Source organism: Oryctolagus cuniculus, chromosome 4 (assembly GCF_051225735.1).
Source record: "Oryctolagus cuniculus isolate XC-2025 breed Fujian yellow rabbit chromosome 4, ASM5122573v1, whole genome shotgun sequence".
Lineage (NCBI taxonomy): Eukaryota > Metazoa > Chordata > Mammalia > Lagomorpha > Leporidae > Oryctolagus > Oryctolagus cuniculus.
Window position 1 is genome coordinate 93,385,837 of NC_142870.1, and position 17,091 is coordinate 93,402,927.

The 17,091-nt window shown below is 54.6% G+C and overlaps 1 protein-coding gene across 1 annotated transcript; it reads right to left on the reverse strand.

The window, feature by feature from the left end:
• Positions 1 to 1,770: 1,770 nt before the first annotated feature.
• LOC100359150 (cytochrome P450 2J5-like) lies at positions 1,771 to 11,714 on the reverse strand. The gene is made up of 9 exons (XM_008266812.4): positions 11,544 to 11,714; positions 10,586 to 10,841; positions 9,861 to 10,010; positions 9,150 to 9,310; positions 8,610 to 8,783; positions 8,081 to 8,222; positions 6,484 to 6,671; positions 2,437 to 2,578; positions 1,771 to 2,349 (listed from the first exon to the last, which is right to left on the reverse strand). The coding sequence occupies exons 1-9, from the start codon at positions 11,712 to 11,714 to the stop codon at positions 2,132 to 2,134; spliced, it is 1,602 nt and encodes a 533-aa protein (XP_008265034.3). The 3' UTR covers positions 1,771 to 2,131.
• Positions 11,715 to 17,091: the final 5,377 nt, after the last annotated feature.

Here is a 17,091-nt window from a genome sequence, read left to right on the forward strand (position 1 = left end):
AATGCCAGCCCCAACTCTCACTCTTTCTAGGGAACAGCTGTATGAGTTTTGACAAGCACACAGAGTCATGTAACCATCACCACAGTCAAGAAACAGAACACTTCTTTCCATTACCCCAGAAAGTCCCCTTTATATCCCTTTTTTAAAAAGATTTATTTTATTTATTTGACAGAGTTACAGAGAAAAGTACAGAGAGAGAGAGAGAGAGAGAGAGAGAGAGAGAGGACTTCCATCCGATGGTTCATTTCCCAATTGACTGCAATGGCCCGAGCTGCGCTGATCCGAAGCCAGGAGCCAGGGGCTTCTTCCAGGTCTCCCACATGGGTGCAGGGGCCCAAGGACTTGGGCCATCTTTTACTGCTTTCCCAGACCATAGCAGAGAGCTGGATAAAAGAGGAGCAGCCAGGACTAGAACCGGCACCCATATGGGATGCCAGTGCTTCAGGCCAGGGCTTTAACCCTCTGTACCACAGTGTCAACCTCTATCCCTTTTTGATCAACCCATAACTACTCCCAGGCTCTGGATACCACTTAAATGTTTTCTGTTCCTCTACTTGGCTTTGCTTTGCTTTGCTTTTTTTTTATTGAGAATTATCTCTCTCTCTCTCTCTCTCTCTCTCAAGATTTATTTATTTGAATGACACAGAGAGAGAGAGAGAGAGAGAGAGAGAGAGATCTTCCATCTTCTGGTTCACTCCCCAAATAGCTACAATGGCTAGGGCTGGGCCAGGCCGAAGCCAGAAGCCAGGAGCTTCTTCCAGGTCTCCCATGTGGGTGCAGGGCCCCAAGCACTGGGGCCATCCTCTGATGCTTTCCCAGGCACATTAGCAGGGAGCTGGATTGGAAGTGGTGCAGCTGGGACAGGAACCGGCACCCATATATGATGCCGGTGCTGCAGATGGTGGCTTAACTGGCTATGCCACAGTGCCAGCTCCTGGTTTTGCTTTTTCAAGAATATCACAAAAATGGAATCACTACCGTATACATGTGTGTGAACATGTATTTTCATGTATTTTGGGTAAAAACACCTAGTTCTGGGCAGCTTCACTGGATGATGTAGTGTTTAATCTGTTTATTGTTTCCCACAGTGGCTGCTACATTGATATCAGGTGTGTGAGAATTCCAGTTGCTCCGCAGCTAGATCATCAGGTTTTTACTTTTTTAAAAAAAAATCATTTATTTCTACTTAAATTAATTACAGATAGACAGAAATCTGTATTCCATCTGCTGGTTCACTCCCCAAATGGCTGCAATGGCCAGGGCTAAGCCAGGTGGAAGCCAGGAGCCTGGAACTCCATCTGGGTCTCCCACGTGGGTACAGGCTGCAGCTTTCCCAGGCGCATTAGCAGGGAGTTGGGTCAGAAGTGGAGCAGCTGGGACTCGAACCAGTACCTAGTTGGTATGTGGGCATTTCAGGCAGCAGCAGCTTAGCCTGCTGGGCCACAATGCTTGTCCCAGGACTTTGCTGTGAGTCTAATAGATACGCAGAGGTGTCTCATTTTGATTTTAATGCGCAGTCTTTTAATGCAAAGCATTCTTTTTTGATAAGCAAAGTATATCTGAGGACGCAATGTTTAAAACTTGAGGACTCTAGTCAGGAAGGTAGACGGGGTCCTTGTGTAGAATTTACTGGACCAGTTAGGCTATCTGCTGACTTTGCCGCATAGAGACTATTTCTGTCAAAAGGCTGCAGGGAACAGGCAGGGACCTGCACTTCTTCCTTCTGGCCAGGAGAGGGCAGGAGAGGGCAGAAAATAAGCAGTCTTCTAAATTTATTTATTTATAATTATCAGTCCCCAGCATTTGTAGTATTTACACGCATTAATACATCCACAGTTCTGTTTGGAATCCTTTCCCTCTGCACCTACCTAGCTTCCATTTTGTGAGGTTTGATTTCCAAAATTAAACTTGTCATCTGAATGACTTTGTAAGATCCCTTTCTGCCAGACCACAGCTACCCTAAGAACCGAGCTACCTTGTAGAGCTTGACAAGCCTGATGTCCATGGAGTGTGGATGAGAGAAGCAGGAGATGGGCTGGGTGAGCCCTGTTTTTCCTCTCTAACTTCTCAGGAGCAGAGAGAGACAGGGGAAGAAGCTGGTGGGGAACAGGCCTCTGGACCCCGCAGCTGGCTACAGGCTCTTCTCCCTGGGCCCTGAGCTGGGGCTGCTCAGGCGGGGCACTGCACAGATCTCCTGGGGCTGGGGCTGCAGCGTGCCCCCAAAGACATACTCCAGCCGGAGCCCCGGGCTCCCCTCGGGCAGCTTGAACTGAAAGGTCCTGAGGAGGGTGGCAAACGTCAGGAAGAGCTCCATTCGAGCCAGCTGGTCCCCCGGGCACACCCGATGTCCTAGAAGTGGAGGGAAAAAAGCCTGAGGCTGGCAGCTGGCCCATCGCAGCCCCGCTCACCACCCAGGACCCAGCACCATTCCTGTACCTGCAGAGAATGGGAGGAAGGCCTCGTTGGCCACGAAGTTTCCATCTTTGTCCAGGAAATGGCTGGGATTGAACTCTCGGGGGGTCTCCCAGCACTCAGGGTCATAGAGCACGGAGGCCAGGTTGGGCAAAACGATGGTGCCCTGCAGAGAGGAGCTCCTGTGGCTCAGGGGCCTCCAGAGGCCCTGCACCCAGCCCTGACCCACAGCTGAAGTGAACCGGGAGAAGACCTGTGTGCAGCGGGCGGCCCCAGGGACTCTGGCCCCAGGCCTCCTGCCTCTGTCCTGAACACCGTAGACCCGGGTCTAGAATACAGAGCAACTGACACCCATGGGGAAGGCTCGCGGCTGGTGAGCATGACTACGAGGGACCAAGATCTGCAGCAGGAAACAGACATGGGGACAGGGTGTGTGTGTGTGTGTGTGTGTGTGCACGCGCGCATGCGTGCGTGTGGTGGGGGGGAACGCCAGACGGACAAAGAGAAAGAAATGGAGAGAAGCACGCCAAACGCCTCACTCTGTAGGGCTGCAGAGAGAACATGAACACTGCCCCAACTTACCCCTAGTCCTAACCCTTATCCTAGCAGAAGTGAACGACTGTGAAAGAGTCAGACCAGGCAAGCAGCCAGAGGCTCCTGTCGGGGCACCTCCTGCCCCCGCCCCTGCTCTGACTAGAAACGGCACAAGGAGCCAAAATGGAAAAAAGAACGGGGTTAGTAATGGCCCTGGGACCAGGGGCACTCAGCTCTAGCACTCTGGGGAAGGCCTCCCGCCCAGGGGCTCAATGATTAAAGATCATAAGGCCAAACTAGCCACCTTTGGAAGGACCACAGAAGTCTTGGCTTTAACAAAAGTAGCTTGACTTTTTTTTTTTTTCCAAAAATTCAAAAACAAAAATCGAACTCAGCAGAGGTAGAAGCCTATATCCCAGTTAGAAGCCAAAAAAAAAAAAAAGAATGCAGAAATTGAGCTGCTGTTCGTACCTCAGCAGGATCTTATCTGCATTGCTACTGCAGGCCTGCAGGCCTGGCCCCGCTCTTCTGCACCCACAGGTCACTCTGTGGCTTTATGCGGAGGCATGGGGAGGCCAAGTGCTCGCTGCTGCCTGAGAGCACCAGCACTTCCCAGTTACCGTCCTGGGAATTTCACCTTTCTCTCTCCAAGGTTAAGTAATCCCCTGCATTGCATCAGTTCTTAGTAATCACCGCCAGAGGAAGAGGCTCCGGGCAAAATGCTCTTTTCCCTCCCCAGTGATTCCTGTCCTGTTCTGGCCTCCTTGCAAAGTGGCTCCCTGACCTTGTTGCACGGGCCAGGTGCAGCGCACAGCCCTCACAATACACCAAAAGGACAACCTCCCTCCTCCCAGGCCACCGACCATCTGCCTGCTGCTACCCTCTGGGGACTGCAAGCCAGCATCTCCCCACCATGAATGGCAGCCTGGAGTTCATGGCTAAATGCAATGTTGGAGGAGAGACAGGCTAGAGTGCAGCAGACATCTCTCACCCAGGCTGCCAAAGCTCGATATTGATTGTACGTTATGAATGGGTCCCTGGAGCTCTTATCATGAAGCAACTCCTACAATCAAATTAGCAGAAATGGACTCCTAATAAAGGAGTTTGTGATCCAAAAGGCATAGCATAGAGCTAAACCTGGACCCCTTCCTTGCTAACTTGACCTAACTGGGCATAGCTCTCAGACAGCCCAGCCTCGGCCCTCCTGCCACACTGGCAGCAGGAGCAGTGGCCCACTGGACCACGCAGACCATCTCCGTTTGCCCTGTTTGTTCCTCTTCTCACCTAGAGGGGCATTTTTGGAGCAGGCAAGGAACGTGGTGGAAAAAGCAGAAACTCTCAAGTCAGACATGAATTTGAAACACCAATTGGCTGTGTTTTGAGCAGTTACATGAGCGCTTGGCCAAATTTTCCCTGTCTGGGAAAAAAGGAACAAAAAGGATAAGGTCGCTGGGAAGAAATGAACGCAGGCAGGAATCTCAAGTCCGAGAAAATTAGTAATAAGTGAATAGGCATCCAGCAGGGGTGCTGAACGTGAGAGGGGAGATCGCACCTGCCTTCTCTCCCTCTCCGCCCTGCTTTCCTGGTTCCCCACGCTGTACCATTAAGTCTTCGGTCGGAGACAGGCTGGAACAGCAGTGCTGAGCCCAAGCCCCTGTCTGGGGAACGGCTCAGGGCTCCAGCTGCCACCTCCAGGCATAGAGGGCATCGATTTCATTAAAATGGCCACCTTGCCAGCCACACATCTGTGGCGTGTTACAGTGCTCCCCAAGGACCCTTGACCCCTGGGATTCACACCCTTATGTGATGCCCACCCCCGGAGGCTGGGCTGGACCCAGAAACTCAGTTCTAACCAACAGAAGGTGGCAAAAGGGGTGGGCTATCACATCTGAGTTTAGGTTCCAGAAAGAGGGTAGCTTCTGTTTTGGGTGCTGCCTCACTGTCTTCAGTGGAAGTCGGTTGTCGTGTCTTTAAGCTGCCTTAAGCAGAGGCCCATGTATCCAAGACCTGCCGGTGGCCTCCAGCCCACAGCCCACAGAACAACAGTCACGCAAGTGAGCCTGAAGCTGAGCGCACCTCCCCCCACCCCCCCAGCGGAGCCTTCGGATGAGGCTGCAGCCCCACCCACATCTTGATGGTAACCTCACCTCAAAGACCTACAATTCAAGGCAGCCAGCTAAATGGCACCCAGTTTCCTGACCCTCAGAAACTCTGGAATCATAAACGCTTCTGTTTTAAGCTGCTAAATTTTGGAGTAATGTTTTTCACAGCAAGATAGAAAAAATTTCGACATATTTTGTCTTGGCTATGTGTTTTTTTTTTAATTTTTTTTTTAATTTTTGACAGGCAGAGTGGACAGTGAGAGAGAGACAGAGAGAAAGGTCTTCCTTTTGCTGTTGGTTCACCCTCCAATGGCCGCCACGGCTGGCGTGCTGCGGCCGGCGCACCGTGCTGATCTGAAGGCAGGAGCCAGGTGCTTCTCCTGGTCTCCCATGGGGTGCAGGGCCCAAGCACTTGGGCCATCCTCCACTGCACTCCCTGGCTGCAGCAGAGAGCTGGCCTGGAAGAGGGGCAACCGGGACAGAATCCAGCATCCCGACCGAGACTAGAACCTGGTGTGCCGGTGCCGCAAGGCGGCGGGTTAGCCTATTGAGCCACGGCGCCGGCGGCTATGTGTGGTTTAAACAAAAACACTATTGCACCTGGTGATGCTGTGAAGACTGAGTGGTGCAGTGGGCACAAAGTTCTTGGCTGGTAGAAAGCCTTGGCAGAGAGCAGGTATGGTCATGTAACTCCAAGACAGGTCAGACCCAAGTTTTATATGCATTTCCAATCACTGTTCTTAACTAGTTTCATATGGCTTTTTCTCTATTTCCCCTTTATTTGGTACTTAATCTCTTAACCTTGTTATCAGATGAAAGAACCAAGAAAGGAGAGTTTTTCTGCTAGGAATCACTTCTGAGGAAATAATGCAGAGGGCAGACGGAGTCCAAGGCACATCAACCACAAATGGCCTAGATCTGGTGGAAAATTATGCAGCCCTTAACAGTGACAGGGAGCAGAGGTTTTCACAGGCTGCTCCCTGCATCCAGCATCCATACCACTTGAAAACCGCCTAGAAATGTGGATTCCCAGGCCCCGCCCAGAAGCTCAGAGGGGAGCCCAGCCCAGCCCTGTGTGTCGCCAGCAGCCCTCCAGGCAGCTCTGATGTTCCTGGAAGTTGCAGAACCACTGCTAGAGGACTCTGAGTCACACGTGAAGTGGAAGGAAGGAGTCATATGGGATAGTCAGGCTGATAACCACTACGCACAACCGCTGTGAACAAGAGCGGTGGGAAACAGGTGCATTGGACAGCCCGCCAGGTTTATTTCCAGACAACAGGGAGCTTAACACGCCATCCTACTGTGAGTGCATTCTTTATCATCAGAACCCCACATCCCAAAAGCCTAGATAGGTGACCGACCAGCAGGTAGGCAGACGCTGCTGCCCAAGGCTGTGCTGGCAATGGGGTGGGAGGTGCCGTGTGGGACCACCTACCTTGGGCACAGGGTAGCCGCGCACTCGCGTAGAAGCCACACAGTGGCGCACGGCACCCACGGCCACCACGCTGCTGAGGCGCTGCACCTCGTGGAGGACGGCGCGGGTGTAGGGCAGTCGCTCACGGTCTTCGTAGCGGACGGCCTGGGCAGTGCCCAGCACCATGTCCAGCTCCTGCTGCACCCTCTCTGCAGGAGACTCAGGCTGGGTCAGAGGAGGACACCTGCAGCCCAGCCTCCCCGCCCCACCCCCACCGCCCTCAACCTCCCCAAGGCCCCTGTGTCACCCCACCCAGCAGCCCCGGGGCCCGTGGAAGCAGGCCCTCTCTGAGGCAGAACCTGCTTCTTGTGAGGAAGAATTTGCAGTTTCTTCCTGCAAGGGGCAACTGTGGGAAGGGAACAGAGCCAGATTTGAGCACCCACCATGTACCAGGAGCTGTATCTACAAAGAGATGCAAACTGTCTCCCAGGTTAAAAAATAAATAATAAAGCCACCACCTGAGATGCAAGCATCCCATATAGGCTCCGGTTTGAGGCTCCACTTCTGATCCAGCTCCCTGCTAATGCACCTGGGAAAGCAGCAGAAGATGGCCAAAGTGCTTGGGCCCCTGCACCCACATGGGAGACCCGGAAGAAGCTCCTGGCTCCTGGCTTCAGCCTGGCTTAGCCCTGGCTGTTGTGGCCATCTGGGGAGTAAACCAACAGATGGAAGATCTCTCTCTCTCTCTCTCTCTCTCAACTGCCTTTCAAATAATTAAGTAAATCTTTTAAAAATACGCAAACTGGCCGGCGCCGCGGCTCAATAGGCTAATCCTCCGCCTTGCGGCACCGGCACACCGGGTTCTAGTCCCGGTCGGGGCGCCGGATTCTTTCCCGGTTGCCCCTCTTCCAGGCCAGCTCTCTGCTGTGGCCTGGAAGGCAGTGGAGGATGGCCCAAGTGCTTGGGCCCTGCACCCCATGGGAGACCAGGAGAAGCACCTGGCTCCTGCCTTCAGATCAGCGCAGTGCACCGGCCGCAGCGTGCCAGCCGTGGCAGCCATTGGAGGGTGAACCAACGGCAAAGGAAGACCTTTCTCTCTGTCTCTCTCTCTCTCTCACTGTTCACTCTGCCTGTCCAAAAAAAAAAAAAAAAAAAAAAAAAAACAAAACAAAAACAAAACAAAACAAAAAAAAAAACGCAAACTGTTGTCTCCCAGATGGGGCAACGGAGGCACTTACAGGGCAGGTACTTGGGCCCAGGTAGTGGAGCCAGGACTTGAACTTAGGTCATGGCCAGTTTAATCCCTGAGAGAACCCCAGCCACCTATTGTCCTCTTCGATCGTGATCTTGAGTAGGACACCTAGTAGGTGCCAAATGATTGCACAATGAGCACCAAAACGTTGCCCCATTTCACACTGGTTCTGAGAGGTGGGGGGACTTGTCTGAGGTCGCAGAGTGAGTAACAGGTGGTAATGAAGTCCCATCTCTCTGACTCAACACCGTGAGTACTTCCTGTCCCACTGTGGGCAGGGCTGGAACTGGCCACAGAACTGAGCGGCAGAGGCAGTGCCTGCAGCCCAGAGCCGTGCGCAGGGACTACTGGCTGTGGGCCTCTCACCCTGGACGGCTTCATGCTGGACCATGTAGATGAGCGCCCAGCGCAGGGTGGTGGCCGTGGTGTCAGTGCCTCCCAGAAACAGGTCGATCACCACCTGGATCAGGTTCTCCTCGCTGAACGTGGAGACAGGGTCGTCCTCAGCCTGGCAGTGGGTGATGATGGGCGGCTGGGGAGCGGCTCCAAGTCTCATGTTCTTCCCTAACGGAGCCCTATTGCCTCCTTGAGGCCCAACGTGGCCCGGAGCTGCCCTGGGGGGTCAGACCAGCAGGGAGGTCCCAGTCCCAGGACGGCACTGACTTTTGACGAGAGGGTCTGGCCCTGATATCAGCCAAGCGCTCTGCTTCCCACCCTTCCCATGTTTGCAGAAGCTGCCGGTGCTGCGGACAAGATTGTGGGAAAACCCCAGTGACAGCCGCTTCAGGGTGTTCTGGAAGCTCATGGGTTGAATCAGACGTGAACCCCCAAGACCTTCGAAAGGAGGGGCAGCCGGGGAGACAGCTCCTCCCGCAGGCTGCTGCTCCCAGCCTACCTCGGTGATCCGGGCCAGGTAGCAGCTGATGAAGTCCTTGGGGGCCTCAGGCCCCATGAGCTTGTGCCTGATGATTTCCTGATGGATGAAGCCCCGCACTGCCTTGTAGTGCCTAAATATCTCCTGGTGGGGTCCCGGTAGGTGGCGCAGGGTCCAGGGAAACATGTCATACAGCTGTGGGGAGAGAGACCCGCCAGGAGCCCACTCAGGTGGGTGCCAACCCCTGCATCACGGCCGCTGAGAGCTGAGGGTTGGGGGCTCTGACCCACGCAACCCAGGGCTGCCTCTCATCTGGAAGCGGTGGTAGCAGTGATGGTGCAGGCCCCACAAGCTGTGTTTCTGAGGCTCTCGCCTGCCTCTCGGTCCCTGTGCACACCTGCAGGCTGCCCCACAGCAGAGGAGGCTGGATGCTGCGAACCTGGCACAAGGTCATGCCCAAGCCACCTCAGGAAGCCACAACCAGGCCCCACCTGTCAGCCTGCCTGCCTTGGGTCCCAGGCAGCCCACGGCCTGCACACCTGCCTCCCCAACACGCATTACCCGGCGCCACACGGTGCTGACAAAGGCCAGGCCGAAGTCGATGGCCTGGATCAGTTCCTGGAAGATGGGCTCTTCTGAGAGGAGACGGGGACCAAACACGAGGGCCCCGATGACTCTGGCTGTGCACCTGACAATGGGTACCTGCGGGTCGAAGGGTCTACCTGAGAGCAGAGGGACGGGGTCAGGGTGAGGAGGGTGGCCACGCACCCCATCGTGTGTGCACTCACTTGTTCCCCTCATCACTCATTCCCATTCCTCGTTCACGCACTCAGCAAGTGCTCATGGAGCATCTTCTGCGAGCCAGGCTCAGCGTCAGGGTTTGCAGAGGGGGGTGTGGGAGGCAGCCAGCCATGTAAATGACAATAGAATGCAGGATGGAGTCAGTGCGGTGCTGGGCTGGGCCTCTGATTCAGGGAGGCCTCAGCCAGGTCTGGGGGACCTCACGCAGAGGGAAGCTGGGGTGGAGGCTAGGGCACCCCAGTGGGAAATGCAAATGGCTGGAGGCTCTGCTGATGTGGAGCAGAGCAGGAGCGTTCCGGCTTCCCATCATCTGGGCACTCCCGGACCTGTGTTCACCTGCCCTGGAGAAGCTTCCAGGCTATTTCTACGAGGGACTCCTGAGGCTTTGTGGACACACACACACGGGCACTCACATGTGCAGTGAGGCTCAGCCTGCTCTGCAGGGCTGTGGACTCCCAACCAGCTCCTTACCCTGCTCCCGGTGGAAGGCTTCAGCCAGCTCTGCCGCCTCTGCCTGGAGCTGGACCTCCAGCGCCAGCTTGCCCAGGCCCAGCCCGCGAAGCGTGGCCAGGCAGAAGCGCCTCTGTTGCCGCCATGTGTGCCCATTACTGCAGATGACTCCTGGGCCCAGGACAGGGAGTTGGTTGGTCAGTAGGCCCTCCCACCTCCCAACCGTCCAGGCCTCGACGCCTGGCTGTCACCTGGAGAGCAGAACCCAAACAACCTTCCCAAACAGCTCTTGGGCTGGTGCTGTGACCAGCAGGGCGGACTCAGCTTTGTCCTCCCAAGTCTGCCAGCTCAGTTGTGCCTGTAAGAGTCCCTACAGGACATGGAGGCGTGGATAAAGATGGGATGGCAGGGAGGAGGCCTGGCAGGAAGAAAAGAGGGGTGAGAGCACTTGCTGTTCCCTGCAAGTAAATTCTTGGTTGGGCCCATCTTACAGATGAGCACACTGAGAGGGGATGGGGAGGCTGGCTGCAGAAGGTAACAGAGCTGGCAAGCAGCTGGGCTGACCTTTGAGTGTGGTTCTCCCCCAACCCCAACACCCTACGGCTGGTTCCTTTCCTCCTCTCCCACAGATCTCTGCAGAGACCCAAAGCCCAAGCCCTCCTGGCTCCTTCCTGTTGTCAGTCCCGCCCCACTGCATGCCGGGACTGTCCAGCCACCTCCCCTCTCCAACAGGAGGCCAGCCTTGCCTTGTTCTCCAAACAGGTCCCGAAAGAGTGGGGTCAGGGGCCGGCCTGAGAACTGCTCCGAGTTGGAGACCAGCGCCTCCTTCACAGCCTGGAAGCCGCTCAGCACCACGACGGGCGTGGGGCCCACCCACACAGTGAACACACTGCCGTGAGTTTGGGCCAGCTGCGGAGAGACAGGGGTCCCCAGGGCTGCCCACCAAGCCCGGCTGGCCCCACTCCCTGGGACCTCGCTCTTGTCACGAGTCCCCCCACCTTCCTACAGCTCTGAGCAGTGCACCTGCTCAGAGCACATATGTCCCTGGAGCCACTCAGTATAAGTGTGCAAGGTAGACATCTCTGTCTCCATTTTATGTATTAGAAAACAGAAGCCAATCAAGAGAGCAAAAGACCTGGAACCCAGGTCTCTGAGCTTCCTGCACGGTGCTTCTTCCCCCACGTGAGGATTTGGGGCAGGAGTTCAAATCCAGGTATCTAGGGGAAACGACTGAGCACTGCTGAGAGCTGAGTGTGGCTCTGGGGAAAGGCAGTATCTCCTGCCCAGCAGCCGGCTCAGGCCTGGACTTCACATCTACTCAGTGCAACAGAAGCCCCCCACTGATGACTCCTTCCTCCCCTGAAGCAGTTTTGTATGGCCATTTGCGTGCCCTTGGGGCTCCCCTTCTCCCCAGTTCCTCCCAGCCACAAACTGCTCCCTTGAAGGAGAGCTCTGCTCAACACGACTTCCCGACTGCGTTCCAGAATCCTCTGCGGCAGACTCAGCAGGCCGTCTTCACATGCTACGAGTGCAGTCCCCCTACAACCTTGCATTTGACAGCTGAGGAAACCGATTCTCAGGACCCCAGCGCAGGCGAGCAGCGGGCCAGGATTCACCTTCCCGTGCGTCTGACCTCAGCTCCTTCCTTCTATCTCCGGGCAGGGCTCCTCTGCCCCCCTACCCCCGCTTAGGACAGATCCCTACCTGGAGCAGCATCTCGGGGTGCAGCTGAAAGCCTAGTTGCCACAGGTTTCCAAGGACGGGGAAAGGGAGGGGGCCGGGAGGAAGGCGGCTGCATTCCCAGCAGAAGGTGCCAAGTTTCAGGAGCAGGAAGGAGATGGCCAGGAAAGCCAGCCCGCTGAGCAGGGAGAACATCGCCTTGCTCCTGCGTCTCCTCTGCTCCCCGCTGCTTCCCAGCGCACTCTGGCCACCTGCCCCCCTGCCCTGCCTGCCCTCGCTTTTATGCCAGATGAGGGAGACAACACCACCCATCTTTTTCCAGTAGAGTAAAATCGTTTGGTCACGCCAGTCACGCCCGGGCCACGCTGCTTGGCAGGGCCGCGGGGCTCCAGTCCGAGACAGGTTGGGTGCTGTCACTCCTACATCAGCCTCAGCCTCAGCTCACCTCTGGCCCATGGAGCTCAGCCCTGGGGAGGCTCCTCAGCCTCTGCCTGGGTCAGCTCAGGGAGGGACGGGGCAGCCACAGGCAGTGCAGTGTCCCCCAGGGGATGTGCTGTTCTAGCTCTGTGTCACGAAAGCTGGGCTCTTGTGCCTGTTCTGGGATCTCTGCAGCTTCCTGGGGCCTCTCTAGGGGTCTCTCCTGGGGTCTCTCCAGCCTCCCAGTCACCACCTGCTCCGACCTCTGGTCAACCTACTCTGTCTACCTGCCTGGATCCCCTTGTTTGTTCCTGGTCAAGTTCTGGAGTCTTTTCTTCTTTTCAAAAGTCTTAGAACCAGAACGCAGGGGTCTAAATCCCTGTTCTACCTCTTGCTAACTGGGTGACTTTGGGCAAGTTATTTCACCCGCCCTTGCTTCAGTCCCTCTCCTGTACAATGGAGAGAGGCGATAAGAACTTTAGCCAACTGCTCCATAGACGCCACCCTTTAGTTGGGTTGTTTGAGGTTAGTTTGATAAAGAACTTGTTTGCAAAGGTGTGTGGGCAGGGGTTAGGGGATCCATAGACGTGACGGTGGCCACAGTGGGGAGTCCTTTCTGCTCGGGGCTTATACAATCAAGGGACATAGCAATATTAGGTTTGGTGTTTCAGTTTGCAAAGATGAAAACATTCAGGAGATAGAGAATGGTGATGGGAGCCCAACATTGTCACTTGACTTCCACTTAAATGTGGGTAGGTGGGCAAATTGTATGCTACGAGTATTTCACTACAGCTAGGAAAGGAGTTGAGAATGAGTGAAGTCGGCGGAAGCTGAGGCCCTGGCTGGGTGGAGAGGGCTGTGGGTGAGCCTGCACGGTTTCCCCTGTAGTTCCACCTCCAGGAGTCCTAGCTTCGCAGGTCCTGTCAGCTGCAAAGTGATGGTCATGCCCCTCCCTGCCCAGGGCCATGGAGAGGACCAGGACAACGGTGCAGGAAAGCGCTGTGGACATCATGTGCCTGCTCAGATCCAGCGAGGCGTGAGCGTGGGTGAAGGCGGTGGGGCAGGGCCTGAGGATGACTATGATTTTGGAGACATAGACAGGATGGAAAGATGTGGCGACAGCCTGCCCTGTGACCCCTGCTCCTTTTCCATTCGGGCTCCAGCTGTGTGCTGGTGCTCTCAGCAACAGCAGATGTCGCATTCCAAGGCTTGTCTTTAAGGCAGCGGCATTCCCCAGCCGACTGGGAAACTCGTCTGTCTGGTATTGAACTTTGACAGACTTCATCCTGCCCTTCCCTGCTGAATAGAGGCTTCTGGAGGCTGAGGGTGGGGCACGGCTTCTGGAACAGAGACACACCCAGCACACCGGGCCAGAGTGCAGTCAGATTCCAAGGCATGAGAGGCACAGGGACCCAGAGGCCCTTAGATGTGGCCCGCAGCAAAGCACGGCCTCCTCAGTGAGACGGTAGCGCTGGCTGCAGGGTTCCCTCTTCATGGGAATCCCGTGCAGAGTGTGGCTGACCCTGCGGTGGCCACCTTCCTCCTCGGTGGCCTCCCCATGGCTCCAGCCATCATCACCACCCAGGCCATGGTTCCGTTTCCTTTTCAGAAACCCAGGCAGAGGCCAGACAAACTCAGACCCCTCTCCCTTCTTCCCCTGGAAACAGCTCAATTCAAGCCCGATGTCTGGGCTGAGTCCCCTCTCTGTATGAGGTGTTCTCACATCAGATGTCCGAATCCAGCCCCTCGGCAGTCCTGCAAAGGCGGTCACTATTTCTGCCTAGCAGGGAAGCACCTGCCAAGGGGTAAAGTCACGTGCAGGAGGGCTGCGACCTGACCCCAGGTTGTCTCTTTCCACAGCAGCCTCCCAGCTGGGACAGGTCAGAGTTTGTGCAAGGAAGGTTACCAAAGGGTGAGGCGAAGCGGGCGGGAGGAACCCAGAGCTGGGTCTGCTTCTGGGAGCTCAGGCTGTGCAGGGCCTACTGTTTGCCTCTTGTCGGGGCTGCACCCACAAGCCTCTTCTTCAGAGCTGACACACTCCCTCCTCTCCTGCCTTCCCCGCCTGCAGATCCCGGTCCCGGGGAGAGCCCCTACCACAGCATGCAGAGAAACAGTCAGCCAAGGAGGAATGCTGAGCCCAGGCCAGAGAAATGGGGTCCAGAGACGATTCCAGGAAAGAGGCGGTCCCTTCCCAACACACACCACTTCCCTCGGGATTGTGAGGAGGCACAGGCACAGACCTGCAGCTATTTCAAACAAGGTGAGCAGACTCTGGGTTTCTCAGGTCAGATTTATCAACTCATATTTAGACACAGAATTAGAGCTGGATGAATGAAATGTTAGAGACCAGCCAGCCGGTCCACCCATCTTGTGCAATGGTGGAGAAAAGCAAATCAATCCCACTGACAGTGCCCGGCACACAGGTACAGCTGAGAACTGGCCATCGTATGTGCACACGAGCGGCACAGACCACACTTCAGCAGCCACACACCTCCTACTCTCCTGCCTGACCTACGAGCTCAGCATGGAGAATCCAGCAGGGTGGGGAAGTGCCCTGAAGCAAGGGAGCAGGGGCTCAGAAATCTCAATTGCAGGATCAGAATCCTTGCCCAATCCGCTCCCAGACACGCTGCTTTGGGCAGGAGTGAGCTCACTGTTGGAAACTGCTGAGAGTTCAAAGATGTTTGCTAGGGCTATCAGCCTCCTTTACTTGGAAACAGAATTATGAGCTGGAACAGCACAAAATGGTGATAGAGAACTGCCTTAAAAGTCAAATTAAAGGGCCGGCACTGTGGCATAGCGGGTAAAGCTGCTACCTGCAGTGCCGGCATCTTATATGGGCTCTGGTTTGAGTCCCAGCTGCTCCACTTCCGATCCAGCTCCCTGCTAATGCACCTGGGAAAGCAGTGGAAGATGGCCCAAGTCCTTGGGCCTCTGCACCCGTATAGAAGACCTGGAGGAAGCTCCTGGCTCCTGGCTTCGTATCAGCACAGCTCTGGCTGTTGTGGCCAATTGGGGAGTGAACCAGTAGATGGAAGACCTCTCTCTCTCTCTTTCTCTCTCTTCCTCTCCTCTCTCTGTGTAACTCTGACTTTCAAATAAATACATAAATCTTAAAAGAAAGTCAAATTAAAGATCATGTGAAAATTTAAAAAACTGAAACCCAACTATTCATCAAAAAGCAGACCAGTCATATAAAGTGTATCAAAAGCTACCTTCTCTGGCCTGGCACAGTGGCATAGTAAGACCACTGTCTATGGCACCAGCACCCCATAGGGCCATAGGGTCATCGGTTCATGTCCCAGCTCCTTCACTTCCCATCCAGCTCCCTGCCAATGGCCTGGGAAAAGCAGCAGAAAATGGCTAAAGTGTTTGGGGCCCCTACCATCCATGTGGGAGGCCTGGATGCTGCTCTTGGCTTTAGCCTGGCACAATAATGGCCGTTGCAGCCACCTGGGGAGTGAACCATTAGATGGAAGACCTCTCTGTCTCTCCCTCTCTCTAACTCTTTCAAATAATAAATAAATAAATAAATAAATAAATAAATGAAGGCTACCTTCTTAGTGAGGCCTTCCCTGGCCAGCCTCTCTTAAAATCCCACCCTCTGATCTGGGCAACCTGGCACCTCCTTCCTGGCTTTGCCTCATGTTGGCTTTTATCTAACACACCACCTGTCCTACTTACTGCCTGCCCCCTCGGTGGAAGGTAAGCTCTGCGAAGGCAAGCAGGTTCCCTGTTTTGTTCACTTCTATACTTCAGGCTCCTGCCATTTACTACATTGCCATATATTAGACACTCAATAAATACTTGTTGCCTGAAACAAATACCTAAACCTCTACCAGCAAATGTTATAAAAACTGTTAAAATATTAATGGCATTTCATGACATGAGAACTATTCATAATATGGTGAGATCATGTAAACTGAATATCTAAGTTATCCAATTCTTTTTAATAGTCTCTGAACAACATTGTTATGTGCTTTTACAAAAACGTCTAGAAAAATACAGATCAGACTGTTGAGTGCTTGCCTCCTTTGTAAGGTATGCTTAAGATGTATTTTCACATTCTGTATTTTCTACATTTATGGATGATTAGATTTGTAAGAATAAAAAGCATGCACAATGCTTTAATGATTAAAAGCGGCAGAACACATATGCTTAGGAAAAGCTACAGAGAATATGGCAACATACGGTTGGCTGCTTCTGGGTGATGGGGGTTTCAGTAATGTTGCAGACCACCCCAAATCTGATTTTTACTATTTTCTTTGCTTGGAGACTTGGGAGAGGCTCAGCTGGCTGCTCCATCTCCAGCCACTTCCACAATGGCTTCCTCATACACATCTGGTGCCTTGGCTTCATTCCCCGGCTTCCTGCCGTCTGCCCACGGTTGCTCAGCCTCCAGGGCCCTCCATGTGGCTTGCACAGCTCGCAGAACGTGAGAATGTGGAGAGCTGTCTGGCTCACAGGCAGCCGGCTGCCAGGACACAGGCAGTGGGAGGCTGGGAGGCGCTCAGCCACACGAGGACCCTGCAGAGCAGGCAGTGCCACTTCTGCCACATTCGAAGATCCTAAGGGTCGGAGAAACAGATTCCGCCTCTTGATGGGACAGCAGCAAGGTCCCGGGAGGGCACGGAAGATGGGAGATAACAGCGCAGCCATCCTGGGGAAATACACCCTGCCGCAACAGGGTGACCCGCACTTCTGTTTCTTCAGTGCACTTTCTGCAGTTTTCAAATTTTGTAAAATATCACTTTTTTTTTTTTTTGACAGGCAGAGTGGATAGTGAGAGAGAGAGAGACAGAGAGAAAGGTCTTCCTTTACTGTTGGTTCACTCTCCAATGGCCGCTGCAGCTGGCGCGCTGTGGCCGGCACACTGCGCTGATCCGAAGGCAGGAGCCAGGTGCTTCTCTTGGTCTCCAATGGGGTGCAGGGCCCAAGCACCTGGGCCATCCTCCATGCCCTCTCCGGCCACAGCAGAGAGCTGGCCTGGAAGAGGGGCAACCGGGACAGAATCTGGCACCGAGCGGAACTAGAACCTGTTGTGCCGGCGCCGCAGGCAGAGGATTAGCCTAGTGAGCTGCGGCGCCAGCCAAGTATCACTTTTATAATCAGAAAAGAACTGAATTAAAAGAAATATGCATACAGCAGTGCAAGA